Source organism: Doryrhamphus excisus, chromosome 5, assembly GCF_030265055.1.
Source record: "Doryrhamphus excisus isolate RoL2022-K1 chromosome 5, RoL_Dexc_1.0, whole genome shotgun sequence".
Classification (NCBI taxonomy): domain Eukaryota; kingdom Metazoa; phylum Chordata; class Actinopteri; order Syngnathiformes; family Syngnathidae; genus Doryrhamphus; species Doryrhamphus excisus.
This window is the reverse complement of record NC_080470.1, coordinates 8,447,875-8,470,928: the sequence shown is the minus strand read 5'-3', so window position 1 is coordinate 8,470,928 and position 23,054 is coordinate 8,447,875. Positions and strand designations below refer to the sequence as shown.

Below are 23,054 nucleotides of genomic sequence, written 5' to 3'. Positions count from 1 at the left end.
TTCTTGTAGTCCCTCCATAAGTTACTTAAAAAACAGTGGCACTCAGAAATGTGCAGACCTAGGCCTAATTGCACACCTTCATAACTATAGTATTTCACAACAGTGAGTACACACGAGGGAGGGGATCATGCTGCACCTCAGAATCAAAAGTTCAGTCATTTTCATTGGATAGTGTAGCTATACAGGCTGTACACTGACTACTCTAAAGTATATCTACCTTTTTGATTTTGCAAGCCATTTGTTCACACAGTGCAATTTACATGTACTACCTCCATGTGCATCTCGAGTTCCTCGCACTACATGGAAAAACTTAAAGGAAGGATTTATCAAGTACTCATGGATGATGACAGATCTCCTTTGGTTTGTGTCAGCCTGTTCGATATAGCCTGCTGTGATGAGTGGAACTCTGGCCAGGCTTGTTAAGACATAACCTGTGAAGTGGGTGCCGATTCCCCAGAGGAAGGCACACAACTCCGTCAGGACCGGCAATATATCACTTATGAACAAGTTTCAGCTTGTCCTGTACTAGGTCATAGTAAGAATTATGGCTATCCAAAATAATGGTAACACATTTTTCAAAATACATTGCCAAATTATTAAAAAATTATTATTTATTTAGATTAGAGGTGTAATGACACACAAAATTCCCTGTTTGGTACGTATCTTGGTAATCAGGTCACAGATGTCGGACATGTAGACCAAGGAAAACATCAGTAGTTGATAAAAGAAACATTGTGAGAGTTGTAAACACCCTATTAAAACTGTTTTGACATGAGCAACAACATCCAGAGGGCAGGAATAAAAGGTATAAAGGGCTACTGTTCATAGAAAACTTAATAAAAATGATGATGGCTATACCACTCATTAGCAAGAATAGGAAGGTTAGGCTGGAATTTGACAAAAAAAGTTGGGAGATGTGTCAAACTCTAAATCATAAGTAAAGTACTGTGTAAAAAAATGTAAGCAAATTTCTGTACTTTTTGTCAAATCCCAGTCTGGCCTTCTATTCTTCTCTCAGAGTGGTTCGCATCTTCCGGTGTAGCTGTAGCTGTACTCCTGTTCATGAAGTATTCTTTGGACAGTAGATGGTGATATCTGTTGTTGCTGATGTCACTAACTGATGTCATAGGGTCTTTTTTTTTTACAACTCTCATATTAACTGCTGATGTTTTCCTTGATCTATCTGTTGGACATTTGTTACTTAGTACTAATTTGATACTTTTTGGTACTAATTTGTGCTTTTGAATGGCAGAATTTTAAGCATGTGCACAAGGTGGGTACCTATGAAGGTGTATTGTACAATCTGCTGCTGATCTAAATCAGGTTTCATACAGTGTACTCCCATTATTATTTTTTCTCCATTAATCCCTTATGTGTACTTCATTTAATTTACTTCATTTTCAATAGCAATATGTCCTGCTATAACCATTTTTTTTCTTGTCAAGTGCTCTCCCAGACTCGCTAAACCAGAACTTCCTGCTGGTCATCAGTCACCACGAGGCCCAAAGGGACTACAACCTAAACTTCCCTGGATCCAGAACCATACAAGAGGTATTTTAAAAAAAGAACATTGATGGAATCAGAAAGCCCTTGTAAATATTAACTAAGCACCTTTTGCATGCGAGGACGCTTACATATGTAACATTCTAGTGCTCTGGTTTCCCATCACGCATGCAGCTTTCATTCCATTTGCTCGACTAACATTGCTAGTCTATCTCAGCCATGTATTCATTATTCATCACAAATGATCCCATTTCCAAGCACATAATTACTCTCACAGCTGTGGCTCTGTACAGCCTCCTCCACCATGCAGTTTAAGTCAAGTCTGCTAGTGGCTGCTCTGTTCTCATAAGACAACTTTTTCTTAAATTAAAAACAAATAATTTTAAGTAATCTTGAAATTTTGATCAGTAGTCTACACATATATATATTTTAGGGCTGTCAAAAATAGAGTGTTAACAGCTAACACATAAGACTTTGGTCGCGAGTGGAAAAGATACTTTCTGACAAAATAGGGATGAGCCAGCGGTTTTGGTCTTTTGACTTTGCTATGGCCATTTTTGTGCCCAGTGCCTTTCTAAGGGTGGAGACATGAACGCTGACCTGAACTGAGGCATGTGAGGCCTACAGCTTTCTGGATGTTGTTGTGGGGTCTTTTGTGACCTCTTGGATGAGTCATCACTGCGCTCTTGGGGTATTTTTGGTTGGCTGATCACTGCTGGGATGGTTCACTGCTGTTCCTTTTTTTGCCATTATTGAATAATGCCTCTCAATTTAATTGGCTGGAGTCCCAAAGCTTCAGAAACCTTTTATAGTTTGATAAATCTCAATTACTTTCTTTCTCATTTGTTCCTGACTTTTTTCTAGTTTTTGAGGATCTTTTGGTGTCCTTAACTTGGTCAGGCAGGGAACAATCACTTTTTCACACACAGCCATATGGATTTTTCATAATAATAAGGTCCGTTTAAAAACTGCATTTTGCGTTCTGTTGTGTTGTCACTGACTTATTGCAATTTGTTTACAATTTGTTTAGTCTGAAGGGGTAAGCAACTATAAAGTTAGGGAGCCATTGCACACAGAGCCTTTGGGACAGTGCTCAAAGTGGAATCAGTAGTCTTAAATGGAGGCACACCACTTACTTAAAGGGGAACTGCACTTTTTGGGGGGGAATTTTGCCCATTATTCACAATCCTTATGTGAAACATGAACACATATTTCTTTCCCTTTTCTGTGCATTGTAACACAAGAAAAAAGTGTATTTCAGCAAGCTTACAATGCTGCCATTGGGATACAAATTTTGACTATGAATCCCTCATTAACATTTACAGTGATGATGACATGTAATAGTTGCAGTATCTTGCCGTATTTTCATGAGACCACCATAAAACACCACCGAAACTTCTTTTCATTCATAATAGGAAGTTGTTGCTTGCTCACAGCAGCCACTACATGGCCTTCCTCCTTGATGAGCGTGAAGATTATTACACTGATAATAATCTGGCAAGTAAGCCGTGCTTGTAATGATGCTAATTGACCAGATTAGTATAACCAGCATCTGAGCTGGACGGGAGTCAGCTTGCCTCCCCGGTTTCCTGGCTCTCTCTCTTATTTGCTCTTTCTTATTCCTCCTCCTCGCTTGTCATCTTCCTCTCCTCTTCTTATCAGCCAGATGGTTTTGATGAGCACCCACTGTGAACCTTAAGTGTTTCTACTGCGATTACAAACACTGGGGAGGGTTCCCTGCAGTGTGGGAGGGGGAAAACTATGGTCCCAGAAAGTTGGCTAAGGGCTGCCGACGTGGCGGGGGTGCCGTAAGAAGCCATAGGGAAATGTGCTGGGACAATGTGGGCTTTAACTTGCCTCCATGTTGTGGTCTTTTGCTTGTCTTTAGGCATTTCAGGGGACCTTTGGAGAGAATAGGAGGCCCAGAACTTTAACTTGCATAGCTGTACTTGTCCCATATTGACTATGCCCTCTTTTACATTTACTCTTTAGCTGAACGTATTTGTTTTTTTGTTGAATTCCATGATGTTATCACTATGTCGATAGGTAATGAGTGGAGTCAAACATTTAATATGTAATACACAAATACATAGTTATCATACATACGTAAATATGTTGTATTATTATTATTTTTGTTGTTGTTGTTAGTCCAATAGTACTATGTGAAAGTACAAAAAGACAAAATATTGTGCTATTTTGAAACAAACCTAATGTGATGGCTTTTTTAGTTTTACGAATACATGGGAAATGAATTTTTTGTTCAAAATAGGAGTTAACAAAATAAAATAACTAAATAAACTCAAATAATAATGCTGCAGGTATATCCAACTTGCAGCATTATTAAATCTACTTTGACAAAAAGAGAGGTGAGCAATTTGTGTTTTATGTGCCTGCCAACATTTAAATTGTACTTGTAATTTAATTGTACGTGTAAATTTGTATTACAAAGCACATGTCCAGTGTGTTCGTTTGTCATGAAATACTAGCATTGAGTTAGAATAACACACTTAAAAGTAGTCAGAGGCAAAGCAAATATTGTTAAAAAGTAAGTTAGCATAAATGTGATGGCCACTTGTGGCTCGCCCGTGGGACAAAATGAGCTTGCAAAGTGGCCCCAGAGAGCCGATGAGAGCCAGGCAAAATGTGTAAAGCATAGATGCCAGAAAGTGAAATGAGACTGATCACACACCGGCCTAGCCTGTTATGAGGTGTCTACATTTTACGGATATTTTTTAAATTCTCACAATAATGAGGAACAAAGTGAACATCAACACAAGATGCATACTTTTATCTGATCACGCATGCACAAGTGCCAACAGGGCAAACAGGCGAATCTGCTGCATGTTTATCAAAATAAAGCGCAGTGCAACATTTTTATGACATTTGAAAATGTTTTCAGACTGATTGGGGTCAATATGTGCATAAATAATAAGCTATATATGTCCACACACACATTTTTCAGGGGAAACAGAAAAACCCACACATATTACCATACCAAAGCAGCATATGACACTTCCCTCAACTCGTACACAAAAAGCTACAACTAAATTGGGGCATTTTTTTCTCCTTTCCCCTCAAGACAAGACAACAAAGACAAGATAAACCGACAAAGACAATATTTACTTCCAGATTGCGATGGATTGTATTTAATTGGTCAGACTGTTGAGGCTTCAAATAGTTGAGTTTGTTCATTAGGCTGCAAGGAATCAAATGTTTTCCTACATTCAGCATTGAACTGCTTTTCTTTGTTACTGTCTGCTAAAAATATATATGTCATTAGATCAGTGACAAAAAACTAAGTTTGTATTCCTTTTTTCCAAGAGTGAATCCAGTGACATTAGCTATTTGTAATCATTTTCAAGTCGAAATTAACACAAAATAGGCTGATTTTGTATTGAAATAGTCTATGTATGACAAAAACAAAGACATTCTAAGTAAATATGTTTTGCTTTAATGGATCTTAAAGAGGTTCTAAGTGCATAAAGAAAGATTTGGTAGTGAGACAAAACTTTTTGAGTAAGCAATTTCTTGCAAACAACCATTAACCTGAAATGGGCTATCTATCCGCTGGTTAAAAATGTAAGACCACAGCCTTGCCAAGACAAAATCTTGGCAACAAATTTATATTCAATAGAATTTTCTGTGAAGTGTGCCCGAGGCAAAAAATGTGGTTGGATTGTTGAGCTTTACAAGCAAGTTCTCTTGCAACATGCCATTGCTGCTGAGATTGAACACAAAATGACAGTGATAAGTGGTAAACGCAAAAAAAAAACCAAAACCCCAACAACAACAAAAAGCTGGTTCTGAGCCAGACGGGACGATCCTCGGCTCAAATGAAGGTTGTTACGGGTGCCAAATGCAGTCCAATAACCTTGAGAGAAGGGTTGTATGAGCATCTTCAAAGGCCTAGTTTCCTTCAACGCTGCAAAATTGCCCGTTTTGCACATAAACATGGGAAATGTGGATGAATGTTTTATTTGTGTGATGAGAAAAAAAATTAACCTCTGTGGTACATGGTACGGTGGAGGGGGCATCATCATGATCCGGGGTGCTTTTTCCTTCAATGGCACAATGGAGTTTCAGATTGTGCAGGGGTGTCAAACGGGATGTGGCTAGGTGGATGCCCTTCGTGAATCCATCTTCAGCACCTGGAGCAACATTCCTACTAGTCTCTATAAACACTGATATCAAGCAAGCCCAAACCAATTAACTCGATTAAGTCTTCTTTCAAAATAGAATTTCTTGCGCTATGGTCTAAACTGTTGATCAGCTGAAGAACAGCTATTTTATTTTCATGGTTGTTTGCAAAATCACTCACATTTTTTGTTTTACTCTTGTTCGTTCTTTTTGTGTTTTGAAGCTCTACTTAGAATATCGTTAAATAAAATGTAAATAACCCCCGCGACCCTTGTGAGGAAAAAGCAGTAGAAAATGAATGAATGAAAATGTAAATACTTGCAATTTTTCAACAAGTCCTAAAGTTGTGATAAGGAGTTTATTTGTCCCACTCTAAAACTTGAGAGCGCAACAATTAACACCATATTCTGCCAGCCTGGCTCCCTTTTCTCTTCAAACTGTTTCCCCTTTGTCTTCATACTGTGTCCAGTCACAAACACATATGGACTCCACTACAGTACACCCTTCTCTTGCCCGCCCCCCTTGTGTCTACACTGAAAACTTACCGACAGTGCCTGCATGTGCATATCAATAGGGACGGTCCTGTCTTTTGTTTGTCTTTGCATAAGGGCTCTGGCTTTGCCTTGTGGCTCTTAGGGAACTGGCCTTACCCCTCCTTTTCTGTGCCTTCTCCATGTCTCCCAGTGTCCCCTCTCTAACTTCTTTCTTTTGGATGTCTAGAGTACTGAGCTCGGTAGACTCTGATTGGCATTACTAGACAAGAGCGTGGGGGTAAGTAGCTGGCTAGCATGTGAGCTAAGCTGTAGAGCAAATGTTTGCCATGGAAGCAGAGGGTAGAATAGAGATGGCTGCCGGGACCTGAGTTGTCCGTGACCAGACCCGTTGTCCTGGGGATTTCTCTCTTCTGCTGCCCCCCCAGGGTTGGGCCTGGGGCCCAATTCCTTCTTTGCCCATTCCTTCTTTGCACCTGGAAGCCATATATGAATCGAAAGCTGACAGGGCTACAGGGCTGAGAAAAGGAAGGCTGGCTAAAAAAAAAATGAATGAAAGACATCTGGTGCCTCGGGGAGCCGAAGAAAGCGAACACGAGGGAGAAAGCTTGTGACTCTTAACAGAAACTCTTTGATTTGCTTCCAGCCAGGGATCACAGGCAATTGGCATTTACAATGATCAGATCATTAAATTTGCTGTGAGACGCTCACCACGACTTACCAGTGTTCTCCAGAAATTTCTCTTCCCTCACCATTGTCTAAGCTCAGCAGTTAGATTTGAATGGTGTTGGCAATACATTTCCAAATTTAGCTAATGTCCTTAACTCAGTGCTTAATCTTCTATAAATATTAGCAGTAAGGTTGTCTGATTTTACTTTCATTTACATTATTAAAATGTTACAGTATTAGTTCATTAGGCCAATTTTAATCATTAAATATATTGTAAAACTAATATGACATTAGTCACTGCAAGTAGAAAAATAAAAACATAATTCTCAAGTCATCATTTAGATGACTGTGATGGCAGACAGGGGGCAGCATTAGACAATGTTGTTAGCATTTGTTTGATGCAGGCTAATGTATGCTCACCTTTAAGGTGCTGCAGCATCATTTTACTATGAGTACACATACTTTGTAGTCTTTGTTTTATAAGGGTGTCTTAGTGATTTGTAATTACGCTCTTAAATTGTCATTAAGGGTAATTGTGAGCCACTGGCAAAGTTTTTGCAGGTGTGCAGGTCCACCGTTTTTTTTCCCTTCCCACATAAGTCGGCTTGTCCTCTGCTAGGTTCCTTTCAATTTCTGTCTCCACTCTCCTCCATCACCACCTCTCACCTCCACACTCTCCGCAGTGGGCATTAGTTTGTTGTTTCTCTCAGGCTGCTTTAACCTTTTGACTCCAGTCTCTTCATTACTAGTGTTTATGCCTCTCCTTTCCTCCCTTTACCCCTCTTCTCATCGAGTGGCTAGGCGGTCAGTCAAATCCCTGTAGTCCGGCTGATCAAACATAGATATTACACTCTGTAATAACACTGGCCACCCGCTGAACTCAGGGCCCGCCATCCTGAGAGTGAGAATACGCTCATCGCCGTGTGGTGAGGGGTTTACGACCAATGGACAATGGGTGGATTTTGCCACTCGTTTATTAGTGTTCTTTTTTAGTGCCTGTTGTCTTGAGGGTGCCAATGCAAAATAACCGCGTTTTAGACAGAGACTGGTAGCTTAAACACACACACTCGCACATGTTACTAAACTAAATAATTTACAATTGTTCTGGTAGTTTGCAGTGACATATACCACCTGCACTGCAACAGTGAGATTTGTGTTCATATTTTGGACAGTTGAGTATTACACACAGTTCTAATGCTGTGTGGTTCTACACCAAACTACAACCACATTCATTAATTTATTCATTTTCTACCGCTTATCCTCACAAGGGTTGCGGGCATGCTGGAGCCTATCCCAGCTGTCTTCGGGTGAGAGGAGGGGTACACCCTGGACTGGTCGCCAGCCAATCACAGGGCACATATAGACAAACAACCATTCACACTCACATTCATACCTATGGACAATTTGGAGTCACCAATTAACCTCGCATGTTTTTGGAATGTGGGAGGAAACCAGAGTACCTGGAGCAAACCCGCGCATGCACAAGGAGAACATGCAAACTCCACACAGAGATGGCCGAGGGTGGAATCGAACTCGGGTCTCCTAGCTGTGTGGCCTTCGTGCTAACCACTCGCCCACTACAACCACATAACATTGTTAAATAGATCAAAACTGCCTTATTGTTTTTGTAAATGTGGTTTTTGAGCACTGTGCTAGTTATAGTGTTGTGGAGGTCACACCAAAATTTGTTGGCCCAAGCCCCCAAGTGGAAACTTTGTCCCCATAGCCTTCATAATTCTGTGTTTTTCAGCTGGGAGCCATTGACATTGACATGTTTTGTAGTGTTCTTTGAGTTTCCACTTGCATGACCAGACGCTCGAGGATCCATCTCTTCTCAATACGCTTTCCAAACATAGGATTTGATCCTGTGGGTAGAAGGCTCTTCGTCTTACAATGGACAGTTTTTGTAACATCAGTGTCCAGCCCCGCGGACACTGAAATCTGTGGATACCGCTAAATGAATGCCGCAGAATCCATGGGCCGCCGCCGCTCAGACGCCGACGAACTTTGATCACCTTCGGCTGGCGCACATCAGGCTGGCGTGAGGGCTTTAAAGCAACAAGGGTGCTGGATGGAGCAGCGCGGCAGCCTTTGGACAGGCGCTGCCGGTTGCTAACTCTTTTAAAGAATGGAATGTTATTAATTGATGCCGATACACCAGCCGCGCATGAATGGGGGGAGAGAAATACTGTTCATTTCAGAACGTGTGGCTGTTGATACAGGGCATTAGCCGTGGCATCTGAGGAATGCGGAAAACACTGTCCCCCCCCTTTTTTCTCCTCTATACAGTGCATCCCTCCTTTGACTCATCTCCTCCTTCGTTCTCTGCCTCTTTGTTTGTTTTCCTGCACATTGACATAGGATTATTGAATGCAGCCCTTCATTGTACTCTCTTTAATTACTCTTTTATTTATACACAATTACTTACTCTTTCTGACCGCATCATTTAATTTTGCAAATTTTACTATTACTTACCATTTGTCTTGACACACAGTCATGATTTGTCCTGTCTTCTGTTTTCAGGTGAAGAGGAACATTTCAGACCTAACCAACATCCCAGTCCGGTATCAACAGTGGGAAGGATGGCCTGCATCAGCATCTGATGACTGTGTAAGAAACATGCACGCGTGCGCGCACACACACACACACACACACACACACACACACAAGCTATATTATTAAAGTTTGCTCTTCAATCTTACTGCTTTGGCCCCTCATCTACATTGAAAGTGGAGATTCTAACACTTTGCAAATACATTACCTCACAATAGTGAGTGCACCGCTCACATTACGGACAATATTTCATCATATCTTTTCATGGGACAACAATAACAATAATACTGTGATGCAATGTAAAGTAGTCATTGTACAGCTTGTATAACTCTAAATTTACCATCCCCTCAAAATAACTGAACATGCTGCCTGTTGGCAACAAAGGTGAGTACACCCCAAGTGGTTCAGATGGTGTCAAGTGTCTGTGGCACAACCCGGTCAGGAGTGCTGCTGGGAATGAGGAGCTTCACTGAGGGAGCGTGAATGCCAACTTGACTGTGATGATGTGCTAACTTGTTAATTGTGGAGTGATGTTGTCCGTGGCTAGTCCGAAAAAGATGTTTCAGCTGAGTGAAACGCACGCCATGCACAAGTTTGTCATGCTGGCACCGGACTTAAGTTTAAAATGACCAAACTCGCAGTGCATTTGAAGCAGTGTTACACAGGAAACTCTCATGGGATGACAAGAATTCATTAGAAAATATTACAAAACAGAAAATATGACCAACCTCTGTCAGTGGTGAGTAAAATTGGGTTGAAACACTTCACTCACCACCTCAAACCCTCGCTATATTTTGTCTAGCCACCACTAAATTGTAGATATAACTACACCCCAGGTACTCGAAGAAGCAAGTGGGTCTGTTTTTCTCATTCCTATACTGTTGCTTGTTATTGTACTGTTAATATAATTTGATCAAGTCTTTTCCCCCAGTTAAGTTGAAGTAGCGATCCCTGCTTTAACATGTATAGCATTCTATAGGTCATACTCACAAGTGCTTGAATACAAAACAGTAGTCTTATAGATAACAGTTGCCCCAACGAGTGCATGGGTTACCCGCAATTGAGTAATACTACTTTTAATACTTGCAAATGGTATCGGAACTGTGCCATAGCAAAGCCGTCTGTCAGAAGCTAATTAAGATGTCAAAGACTGTTCCCATCCCATGACCTCAATCTGTGGACATTACAGCTCACATCATTGAGTCCGGCTGACCTCACTCATCCTGGGGTCGCTCTTCCCCAGCCATTCATCCTCCACAGTCAAGCTGATCAGAAGCAGAACCTTAAGGAACCTCTGACCCTTTTTGTTTCAGCCTGTCTTTGACAGTCTATGTGTTCCCTTACTAATCGTAAGGGCTGTTTTATCATGCTACATTATGCCGCCACTGTGCACATAGTCTTTGCGTCACCCTGAGCTAACATTTTCCCTTTAGATCTATGGGATTGTTGTTTAGTTTGAAGGATTGCTATTGACTTGGCGTCTTTTTTCCCCCTGACAGCCACAGTGACAACTTAACCACAGTTTCAGATTGTTTTTTTAAAGGTCATCCAAAATTCTGAATCACGGACAAAGCGAGGAGGATGTTTTTGCATATATAAATATACGTTTCATACATTTCATAGATGGAAGTCAATTAATAGTATCAAGTAAAGATTTTGTAAGCTTACTTTCATGTATGGACATGAAACATGGACATTTCAAAAATACCTTTTTTTTGTATTGTTATTATGGGTTGAATTTTTTGTTTTGACAACAAAAATTCCCATTTAAAATTGGACTCAAACATAACAAAATGTGGAAAAAGTAAAGCGCCATGAACACCTTCCTGATGCACTGTATAATTGCACCCCGTCGAGGCCTCTTAAGCCTGTTCACCACCTGGCTAGTACTCCCAACGCAGCGTCTGTGTCTGCTGGACGAGGAGATATTAAAAAGCAGAGAGACAGAAGTGTAATAATGGCCTCTGCTTCAGCCTCAGTCCCCTTATTGAAACGTCTGAAGGTATTAACAGAGAAAGCCCAGGACTTGGCCGGCCAAGTAGGTGGGTTGGGAGCCAGTGTTAGTGTCTAGCTCATTAGCCCAGTCTCATCTCCCGGGGTTTGGGCCAATAAACATGGTGGCTCAGAGGCCCCAGATTACGTTTCGCTCAACACATAACAGCTCGCCTGCAGTGGAATTGATTACCACTTAAGTTGACTTCCCCTTGTTTTAATTGTGTTTTATTACTGTGTTTGCCTTCTTGGATTTACATTTGTGTGTGTGTGTGTTTGAATTGTGCCTATTTCACACAGTGTCTAGGCTTGAGTATTGAACTCCAATATAGCCTTTACAACAGAGCTGTGTCAGTTGCATCAAACTCCTAAGGTACCGTATTTTCTGCACTATAAAGGCACATTTAATAGCCTTTAATTTTCTCAAAAATTGACAATGCGCCTTATAATCCGGTGAGTCCGAGTTTCAAAATCTGTAAAAAATGTGTGCGTCTCGGGTAAGCGCGCAGCTTTACTGTCGGACCATTTCCCACTGACACAGGGATGTAATACGTACAGTGGCAGCGATAAACCAATCAGAGAACAATACGTAATACTGCAGTATGCTTAACGTCCGCCACGGCTCTGGGGCTGCACAACAACATTGCGCCAATCGCTCCGCTACTGTAAAAAAACAAGTGAAGAAAATGAATTCTGAGCATGCCATCATCATCATTGCAGGGGGATTAACAAAAGAATTCCAACCAAGATATCATTGCCTACATCATTGCTGAACAGCCACCTGACAACGAGACTTACTCTGACAATGATGAGAGGGAACCTGGCATGTTTGATGGCAAAATTGCCCGGCTTTTCAATTCAGATATGGAAGATGAGGACTTTGATGGATTTGTGGGAAAATATGAATTAAAAATATAATTAGTGTATTGTTAAATAGTATAATAAAGTTCAGCTAAACTCAATGTTTTTCTACCGTTGCCTGACTCGTAATATCTTTTAGCATGCAGAAAATACGGTAGTTATATTTTTTTAGCTGCAGCAAGCAGCAGTGGTGTTGCCTGACTGAAGGCTGAGGAGTCGTGCCACTGTGTGTGAAACTGTGTCATATATTCTTGGAGTTTCAGAAATGAGTTTGTCAGAGAGAAATGCTCGCCTTTCAGAGGAACAAGCTAGTTTTGTGTTGCGTCACCTTCCCCAATACTGTCTACTGAGTGTGTTTCATTGTTTATTGTGCTCAGAGATATTCAAGGTCCTCTGGGTACTTGAAATCAGATCGGGATGGATAATACTCATGTATCACTCAACAACAGTTTATTCAGTTTGCTGTGTTATATTGCGTGTGTGCGTGTGTGTGTGTGTGTGGGTCTGCTCTATTTGCCTTTGGGAGACTTTCCGTGCAGGCTTCACAAGTCATTATGATTGGCAGCGCTTCCTCCATGCCCGTATGAGTGATTGGCATGTCCCTTTTATTACATCCCCACAGCCTTTAAAGCCTCAAACCCCACCAAGACACATCCTACCTCCAAGTGTGTAATTGCTGACATTTATGTAGTGTTTCATGGTGTTTGCTAATGTATTAATGCTGCAGAGCCCAAGAGGTGCTTCGCCGTGTAGGCCAGCTCCTCTCTCCATTTCCTACCTTCCATTAATGGAATCCTCTACCTGACAGTGGCCTATGAAATCAAAGTTTTATTGTGGTGGTGGTGGTGGGGGGGGTGGGGGGGCTTGGTTTCCATAGCAACATGCTTCAGCTGGAAGCTCAGGAGACCTCTCCTTTGCACGATTGTCTGCCTTCAGGTGACATTTCGTATCAAGTTCCCTCTGTTGCATTGTTTTATTTTCTGTGTAAAATGGCCATATTGTTTTTTTTGTATGTATTGTATTGAAAGCTTTCCTCTTCATTTGCCTGGCCATGCAGCGAGGGAGGACATACCATGAGGCAAATATAGGCAATTGCCTGGAGACGCAAGATTTCCAGGGGCCCTCAATTTTTTTTTTTTTAATTTAAAGTCAACACTGTTTTTGTATTACTTCATGTGCTTAAGACTACATCAAAATGTGTAATCTTTCATTAGCGTTTCAACCGCTGCCCCTCCCTTCTTGTGCACTGGACTATGCCATGATGCTGTGCATGTGCACATTGATTCTGGAAGATAGGAAAGAACTGTTACCATCATTTTGTTAATGTTCTGGTAAAAACAAGCATATTCAGTTTGTTTGAGTTGAAATAAGCTATGCAAATAAATGTTCCATAAATGAGTAGCTCATTTAGTATCATATAGTAAAATGGTTGCTGAAATGTGAGTATGCCACACGTTAGATTAGATAAAAACATTCACAGGTGTTTTTGGAGATTGTGAACACATTTGATTCATACCATCTTATTGAAGTCATTTTGAAATATACGTTTTGTCACAGTTCCTATGTCCATCCAATCAATAAAAATGGGAAGACAGTGAAGTATAGTTACCATCAGTGCAGCTGTCAGCAGTTATTATCTCACACTCCCTGCCAAGTACTCTAATCCAAACACTGTATATACAAGAAAAGAAAAAACAACTAAAACACGGGAAGAATGAAGGGAGAAAAGAAGAGTAGAGAAGGGAAGAAAGAGTTGAAGGGGAGCGGTAACAGCGGAGGGGAGTGAGGGGGAGGGAGAGAGAACATTCTTTTCCTGTATCGGACACTGAATGCTTAGACCCTCAATGCAAGTGTTAATTAAAAGAATCCAAAAAAGAGGAGCCAGGTCTTTTTGTGTGTAGATGTGAGAGAGGCCAGTTTGGGGTGGGAGGGGTGAAGTCGGTGGATGGTGGGGGGGTTAACCTCATCACCCCGTCCCCTCATGTCCTGCGGCGCTTCAGCCTTGTTTCCACATTTTACCACTGAGCCTCCAAGCTGCACTTGTGTACCTCAACATCGGGAGAAGCCACAGGGTCAAAGCAAGGAAGAGAGCCCCCCCACCCCACCAGCTCTCTGCATCTATGTTAGCCCCTACCAAAGCCTCTAGGCTGTTTTTGAAAGAGGAAGTGATCAACTTTATTTATACGCTTATGAAGCCCTCAGACCAAAGCCTCTCATTGTGAGCGTAGTGGGTAAAGTCTTTATGGAGATCCCCTTGACAGCCACTGTTAAGATTCTCACATTTGATTGCCACTCGAGGAGGGAACTATGCAAAAAAAAAAACTATTTTTCCTTACACACTCGTAATATCTTTGTTTGCCTCAACACCGACTCATCTTCACTCATTCTTCCAGTTTGCCTCTCAAATCGCTGCAAAGATCATTTTGGGTGATTTTTAGAATTACATCTGAACATGTACATTAATCCAAAGATCTGTCCCACGCTGCTACCTTGGCCGGAGTTAAATTACAAATATGAGCCAATCCAGTTAAGTGTTCTTCATTGGTGTTCCTCGGATTCTCGCTGTGTGTGTGTGGGTTGGGGACAAATACACTTGCAATTAATTGTAAACATACAAGAAACACAATCTGACATGTTTTATTGGTTTCTTTCTACACCGGGGTAGCACCTTTACATGCACCTTTACATGACAGCAATCAAGTAAATAATTTGCAAAAGCTTGCGTACAGCATCCCTATGGTTTTATATCAAGCATATAGTGTATTCTTAGTATATATTTGGAGTGGCATTAATGGGAAGTACTGTATATATTAGCAGTAGGAAGCTCATTATCTTACAGTGAAATAGGCTGTCCCTCAGCTGACCAAAAGACCACAGCCTTTAAAAGCCAAAATCTTGGCAACAATGTGGATTCAGTGTTTTTTCTGTCAGATATTAACACTGTCATAAATGACGGCATAGTAAAAGCGTTCTGTCTTTGTGCGCAGTCAGATTGTAGTGCTGCATAAGCAAGGTCTCTTGCAAAACGCCATTGCTTTTGAGGTTGGATGCAGTGAAACATCATTTTAATCTTCTCAAAATAACCGAGGGTTATGAAACAAAGGGGAGTCCAAAAAAAATGTCATCAATCAAGAGCTGGAGGATCTGTTTGTCAAGACACGGGACATGTTGTTTAGTCCACTCTATCAGAAAGGCTTTTTTTGTTCACTTTTCTTTATAGTGAGCACATGTCAGTGAATAAAGTGTTATTTTATGCCAACAATGGTATCATTCAAGCTGCAAGAGATACCATGATAGCAAGGCCAATTATGCTTTTAATGGATTTTGTTGATGGCAATTGAGATTTTATCTTGTTGAGGAAATATTGACTCAATGTGTTCCACATTATGTTGTAAATTAATCTCTGATCGCATCTTTTTTTTTTTTTAAATAGGCGTCTTTGGTTTCAGTCTTTTTTTGTGTGCGATGGCAGCACTCATATTGTTGATGTCCCTCGGGTCAAAGCCTACATACAGACACCGTCTGTAATGAGTCCCTACTGAATGTTGACATTTTCAGGCCTGGCCTTGGATTTGGGAGCTCATTAGTCTGTAGTATTTTGACTGTGGCAGGTGAACCTAGACCAAAGATTGGTGTTTCAGTAAAGACTGCCATTAGATGGTCTTCATTTTGCACCTGATCTACAGAGGTTAAGATTTTGCAGAGGTTTGGTTAGTCATCTGTTGGTCCGTCTGTCAAGTTTACACTGAAAATAAATGACTGATAACCAATTTATCTTGAGGAGGGATGGTGCAGCAGCCAATGACTGAATACTGTAGTTTATTTGGGCAAGATCTGTTGGTTTTACTTAAGCCAGGGGTTTTCGAAATGTGGTACACTGAACCTTGCAGAGAATGTAATACAGTTGGGGCCTCCTCACTGAAAAAAACGTTTGCTTGAGCATATTTTGTTGTGTTTGTGCTCACCCAAGACTCTGTTTACTCGGTCTCGCTTTCTGTATATGGACTAAAATCTGTTAATTTTGCTTTAGGTTTGAAAAAACATCTTTTAAATTAACTCAACCACTGATAACCACTGGACTATAGAGTGAGTCTGTGTAATCCACAAAATTTTAAGAAAAAAAAGATTTGTGCATATATAGGCTGCACCGGACTATACGCTGCTGGTGTCCACGTCAAAGATTTTTTAAACTTTTAATTAAATAAATGTTTTTTTCTGGTTAATCAGTATCCTACCAGAAACGTAATTTATCGCCCTGCTGGGAAGTAAAAACACTCAAATTTAAATAAGTAAATTACTCTGATGTCTTGATGTTAGTGTTACCTCGGTTAATGTCTGCCCTGGTTAAGGCGCTTTTCGGTTAACATCCCAAGTTTTTGCTAAAAGTTTGCATTCCCCTGCTTGGTTAGCGATACTCAGTTCACCCTTAACTACGGCAGCCTGTAACACACATACATGTAAGGCATCCGGACAACAATTGGAACCTCTGTGTTGGTGACTCCTACCAGTGCATTTCGTCATTGAGTGCGACAAGCTGTAAATAAGCCGCTATGAGTCCAAAGAAGGTTGCTTGCCTCCAAAGTTTCCAAAAGATGTCCACTACAGGTAGAATTATGTTAAATGTTCATTTCCCCATTTCATATGTTTGGCATTGTTTTTTGAATGTAAAATTGTGCATTTTAAAAAGCTTTTAAGAGACCTCTGTAAAGATTATTTGTGTCCCATTAGTGCAGGTTAACGGTAAAAAAACAAAACGATTGCCTACTAAACATAATCTCCCCTCATCACCCTCAAATATCAAGTATCAAATCAGAAACGAAATAAGTGGTATTGCACATCATTAATGATGAGGGCGCTCCAAAGCGCAGCGGATGTCTTGAGACCAGAACGCAACCACAAATTAGCGGCATCACTGTATATAAACTGTATGGTTTAAAATTGTGAGAAAAAAGAACAGGCTTATGAACCAGAAATTATACAATATGTTTGATAAACCATGTTATAGTCAAGCTGGGAAATTCAAACCGCGATGTAGAAAGAGATGACTGTATTGCTCATCGTGACTTTCAAAAAGACGTCTTTGACCTCAAAATATATAAACATTTCACAGTTCTTCTTGTTGGTCTGGAAGAACATTAAAGAAATCTATCTTCCCAGAAAGCAGTGAATGGGACTTTAGTGGTTGACAGATGGATTTCGTGCAGCCATCCTAGGCGAATTCCCCAGTTAGTGCAGTCCAGTGTTTAGTCTCACCCAAAGTCAGGATTTCGATGGCTCTTGTACAGGCCCCAAGGCTCGGAGCGGTCGTGTTATTAAACATTTAAGATTAATAACTAGTGTTATTCCTCTAAAATATTTTCAGGTGGCCTTGAATGTCCCTCGGGATCCAAGTATCTTAAGCTTTTTTTCTCTGCATTTCATGTCGTAGATGACGCTAGCCGTCTCTGGGATCAACTATCCTTGCCATCACCTCAGTGTGTGTCAAAGGTCCTCACCAGCCAATGCCCAGGTGCCCCAGGAAGAGGTATTTATATTTATACACACAGACATAGACATCCGTTAAAACCAAAATTTACATTCACAGTGTGCAGATGTTCACATGATCAGTGACAGCGAAGGAGATGATTTTGAAGATGCGTCAGAGTTTGGGGTGGACGATTCCGAGATGTTTGGAACGGGCTCCTCCAGTCGGAAAACGCCTATGAGTATGTGGTCATTGTAACACTCAAATCGAACAACAAAACTGTCCTGTTGTACTGAAACATTGCAAGCCCTCTACATCTCTAACTTGACCATCCTATTAAATTAAATCATTTCAGTGCCAGAGAATAGCGAGAATGAAGCTGATGCCTTACTGCACTTTACTGCTGAATTTTCTTCAAGGTGAGTTCAACCCCAACTACAAAACCTGTTAGCATGAAACAATATGGTATTATTTTATATACTGTGTTTCTGTTGTGTGTCTAATGTAGGTATGGAGAGAACCACCCAATGTTTTTCATTGGATCTTTGGAGTCAGCATCTCAAGAGGCCTTCTACGGCAAAGCCAGAGAGGTAAGTCAGCTACATGAACCTGACTGAATAGCTTTAATTTTTGTGAGGTAATGTAAGTTGCATTTGTAAAATGCAGCCTCCAAAGTTGACTGCGTTAAACAATAAAGCTCTCTCTGGGAGAGACATTTCTCTATATACTGTATGTAGTATATAAGTCTGTGTGTGTGTATGTTTGTCACACTTAAATGTTAAGATCATCAAACTAAGTAACAACAGAACAAAAAAAATTTGAGTTTTTTTTTATTGCAAAAAAAAAATCAAAACCTACATGGGCCTGTTAAAACATAACAGATTTATTGAGACATATCAGTGTGGAAAAGGTTATACAGCCATTTCTAAGGGCTTTGGGACTCCAGCAAACCACAGTGAGAGCCTTTATCCACAAATGGCGAAAACATGGAGCATGAACCTTCCCAGGAGTGATTGGCCAACCAAAATTACACCAAGAGTGCAACCAAACTCATCCAAGTGGTCACAAAGACCCACAAAGACCTCACCTTCCTCTGTTAAAGTCAGTGTTCATGAATCCATCATAGGAAAACCAAAAACGGCCTGCACGGCAGAGTCCCACGGCAGACAATACCACTGCTGAACAAAAACAACATTAAGGCTAGTCACAGTTTTGCCAGAAAACATCTTGATGATCCCAAAGACCTTTGGGAAAATACTCTGGTCTGACAAAACAAAAGTTGAACTTTTTGGAAGGTGTAACACAGGACAACAGAAAAAGAACATCACACCAACATTACAATATTGTGGTGGATGTGTGATGATCTGGAGCTGTTGTTTTGCTGGACCTGGAGTACATGCTGTGTGTGACATGTTGTCTACCAAAAAATAACCCAAAAAAAGGAGAATGTCTGACTAACGTGGGGTTCTGCGGCAGGACAATGGTCCTAAACACACCAGCAAGTCCACCTCTGAATGTCTGAAGAGAAGCAAAAGGACCACTTTGGAGTGGCTAAGTCAAAGTCCTGACCAGACTCCTACTGAGATGCTGTGGCATGACCTAAATTAAAAAAAAAACCCAAAAATCTTCAATTTGTCCACAGAGACTCTCTGTTCATAATAAAAATTGCATGTTAAAAAATAAAACTGCGTGTTGAGTTGTCATCACTAATATTTAAATTTGGTTGATGATCTGAAACATTTAAGTGAAGACGAGTGTCTACTGCCTGTTTTATTGTTCTTTTGTTACAGAATAATGAAACAAGCTTCTTCAAAAATGCATATATTATTGTGTGCTTCTCCATTTGAGTGAATTACGCTGCAAATCCGTTTTGAATCCTCCATTTAATTTCAACTCTGTAATGTTGAAATGTAATGTCTGATGCAGTTGCAGCCTGCTTGGCCATTTTCACACAAATTAATTTGGTATACACAATAGGAGCGCTAAGGAGGAAAAGTACTGAGAGACTTTTTGAAGCCTTGCAATCTTGTCACACATTCTCTTTCATCATAGCAACCAAGTTTTAAAAGCTCATTAAACTGACTTTGTGTCATTCTATAAACAACAGAAGTACACAACAATTGGTGGCCAACATGCATACTTAGTAGGTATCATTTGTCAAACATAAACATACTGTATGTTACAGAAAGAGTATTTGTTTCAGAGTTTAACAATGCGTTGTTGGTCATCTATATCTTGTATCGGGTTGTGTGGCAACTGCTATAATTTGACAAAAGCCATTCAAATGTTCACCCTGACTGCAGAGGTTTATTTATAGCTGTCCTTGTGTTTTCCTTCTTTTGTCCTTTTAAGGATGCTCGTATCAACTGACAGCTTGTGTGGATTACAGTCTTATTAGACTGTGAGGACACAGCAAGATGTTAGGGGAGTTCAGATCACCCTGTGCACAACCAGCAAGCGAACAAGGGAAGGGAGGCTGGGAAAGACATAAAAGAGAAATCTAGAGATAAAAGTAGGGGGGTTAAGAGTCACACAGGACAGACAGATGTAAAGATGGTGACAGACAGCATGAAACAGAATTCAACTTGAGGAACTTGTTATTACAATTGCTTCTCAGCTGATCCTTTCTCATAAACCAGTACAATTGCCGCCTTCTCCCTGGCGTTCTCTTTCTAAGTGGAGCTCATCACCACTTAGGGGCAAAACCATTTTCACTGTATTTTCTTGTAGTCCGGGGAGCTTGATTTAATTTATCCTGCCAACTGTGCAGTGGTTAGAGTGGCTTTGGGAAATGTGCAAAAAATATTGCAAGAAAACAGAAGCTTTTTGAGCTGCTCGATGTTTTGCCTTTTCGGCACGTTTTGTCACAACCATCTGTGACATCAGGCCTAAAAAGACCTTCTGTGGCATGGTGTCATGAAACAGTAACGTATGATCATGATTGCTTCTTCATACCATCCAGCCGTCTTAGTCTTTGCCTTCATTTGAAAAGGGACCTCATTTTTCAGAAGGTCTTCATTGGGTGTATATTGGAATTGGGCAGATTGGTCTGAACGGGGTGATACACAGCCACTTTATAAACAGAGAAATCAGTCGCATTCTCTCAAAGCCTGGGAAAGGCTAATCACTAAGCAAAACACTACATTTGATGAAGTGTTTCTGAAGGTGTGGATATGTGTGTGTGTGGGGGGGGTGTCTTTGGAGATGGACTCAATCCATCCTTAATGAAAATGCTTTGGGCCGCTGAGCTGTGCTGAGCCCTCTTGAGGATCAGCAGTTAGTCAGAGCGTACAGAGTGTGATAGGCCACCCATCACTAACCACGATCCTCACTAAATCCACATCAACGCAGCGGTTAATCACTCTAACCCCACTCTCCTCTGCACGCCTGTCCTTTGCTGCCTGCCACACACAGACACATCAAAATTCATAGCTCGCTGGAGTGGGGAGTTCAGGGATTTATCACTGCCAAGTATCTGCTTTTAAACCCAGCAATAGCCTCTCAGAGTCAAGAGGCAAGAGCACAACCTGGATGGCATCTGGCGTATTGACACATGAATATCAATCTGTTCACTTGTCATTCATTAACTGCACTTGAAAAAACCAAAGAATACGATTAATTAATGAATTTTAATCTTGAATATATTAACATTTCAATTCATTTTTTTCAATGTACTCACTAGTTATCCCCCGACCATCAGAGGCTAAGACGTTGCAAAGATACCATCTCAGTTTTAACTACAGCAGGATTAGGCAACTTGCATAGATTTAGAGCGAGATTAAAAGTTGACGATGTTTCCATGAAATGTTTTCAGCCAGCCTCTTGTGCGACTGGTCATTGATCTCTTTGTGTTTTCCCACCGTGTATGCAAGGTCATTAGAGCAGTCATTTGAGCTCTTCATTTTGAAGTGTTTGCTTTTCCAGACTGAGCTGCCATCTGTACTACAATCACTATCTGGACTCCCTTCCCTGTGTGGGTCCCTCCTTTAGTCGCTTAGATATCAAGCCTCTGAATATGGGCTTCTTCATTAAACCAGGTGCTGTCTCAACTTCCTGACCTCTTGACAACTTTAAAGACCCCTACAAAACAATATATTTATTTTATAATCCTGCCTAACACCTGATTCTTATCTGTTGCCGGTTATGGACCATTCACTCCCTCCTCGCACCACATGGTTGTTGTATGATTTATCTCTCTATATATATTTTAGTGTCTGGCAAGTGGTGGTGGTATTAGCAGGATAATCCAGTCCAGCCTGTGCAGTTAGATATGTAATAGCCACCAGTCATCACCATCACCAAGTTATTTTTCAATAATTGCAAGCCAAGCTTGTCCAACTGTTGTTGTGTTGATTTGAATTTGTACTTTACTGGGCAAAAAAGGTCATGAGAAAAAGCCTTTTTCAACAGTGCCAATATTGAAACCAAATATTACAGAATATCCTTTTTTTATTGTACTTCATCATTAAGTAATATGTAGTCTCTACATAGCCAGCCGCCAATTGATATTGCTGCACAACATGAAGCTCAATCTTAAACCCTTCTCTCGCAGATGCCGTCTTACGTTTTTTGGGCTGCACTCAGCATCAGTAAGACACTTAATTTGGGTCGACCCAGTGCAAAATGCAAATACAGTACATGTCAATTTCTTCAGGTCGTAAAGTTTGGTTCAGGAGTGCATATATGTGTGAAGAATTCAAGTTATGAGAGTAATGCAAATCTTAAAAGTTTATAGTCATTAACTCTCTATTCTCTATTGTTGTTTAAACGTGGAATAACCCCTCGTAGTAATCAAGGCTTTATGGGAGTGGTTTTAGTCATTAAAAGGTATCTTTTTGGAAACTCCCAAGGCAAAAGCCTTTCCGAAACTCAAATTGTGTGTACACAGGACAGACTGAACTTCTTGGCTTGTGTCATTTCAGCGGTCTTGAAACAGGACATTTAATGAAGCTATTTTCTTATAGACATAAACTTTTTGTTGTACCCAGGAGGTAGAGAATAAAAAAAAAATTCATGTGTGTGTGGTGTCAGCCTTCAAAATAAGTGTTCGCAATGACATTACTTTTTCTTCAAAACAAACAAACTTTGTGCCAAATTTATCGACACCCCTATCAGTCTGTGGAACATTGACTGCTAATTTTCAACCTCTGGCTCTCGCACTCAAGGACGCACACATGCACCTGCGCACATGCACACACACACAAAGCCAGTTCAGATTTAGGTGAGCAGGTGTGAGGAAAGGCTATGGGGTCAGTATCTAGCTCAGGTTGGACCTAGTAATTTAGCTGAACAGGGATTTGCTCCTCCCTGCTAAGACAGGCGACACAAAAGGTCCAACTTGAAAGCGGCTGGAGAACAGAGGGGTACAGACAGTTTAAGGAAGA

At 40.8% G+C, this 23,054-nt stretch overlaps 1 protein-coding gene across 1 annotated transcript in view; it reads left to right on the top strand.

Annotated features, from left to right (window-relative positions):
* faf1 (Fas (TNFRSF6) associated factor 1) overlaps positions 1 to 23,054 on the top strand; it is a 68,260-nt gene that overhangs the window by 17,386 nt on the left and 27,820 nt on the right. Inside the window, exons 7-12 of the mRNA XM_058072940.1 lie at positions 1,446 to 1,551; positions 9,324 to 9,410; positions 17,635 to 17,730; positions 17,791 to 17,911; positions 18,026 to 18,089; positions 18,179 to 18,260. Coding sequence (XP_057928923.1) covers positions 1,446 to 1,551; positions 9,324 to 9,410; positions 17,635 to 17,730; positions 17,791 to 17,911; positions 18,026 to 18,089; positions 18,179 to 18,260 — 556 coding nt within the window. The remainder of the gene's footprint in view (positions 1 to 1,445; positions 1,552 to 9,323; positions 9,411 to 17,634; positions 17,731 to 17,790; positions 17,912 to 18,025; positions 18,090 to 18,178; positions 18,261 to 23,054) is intronic.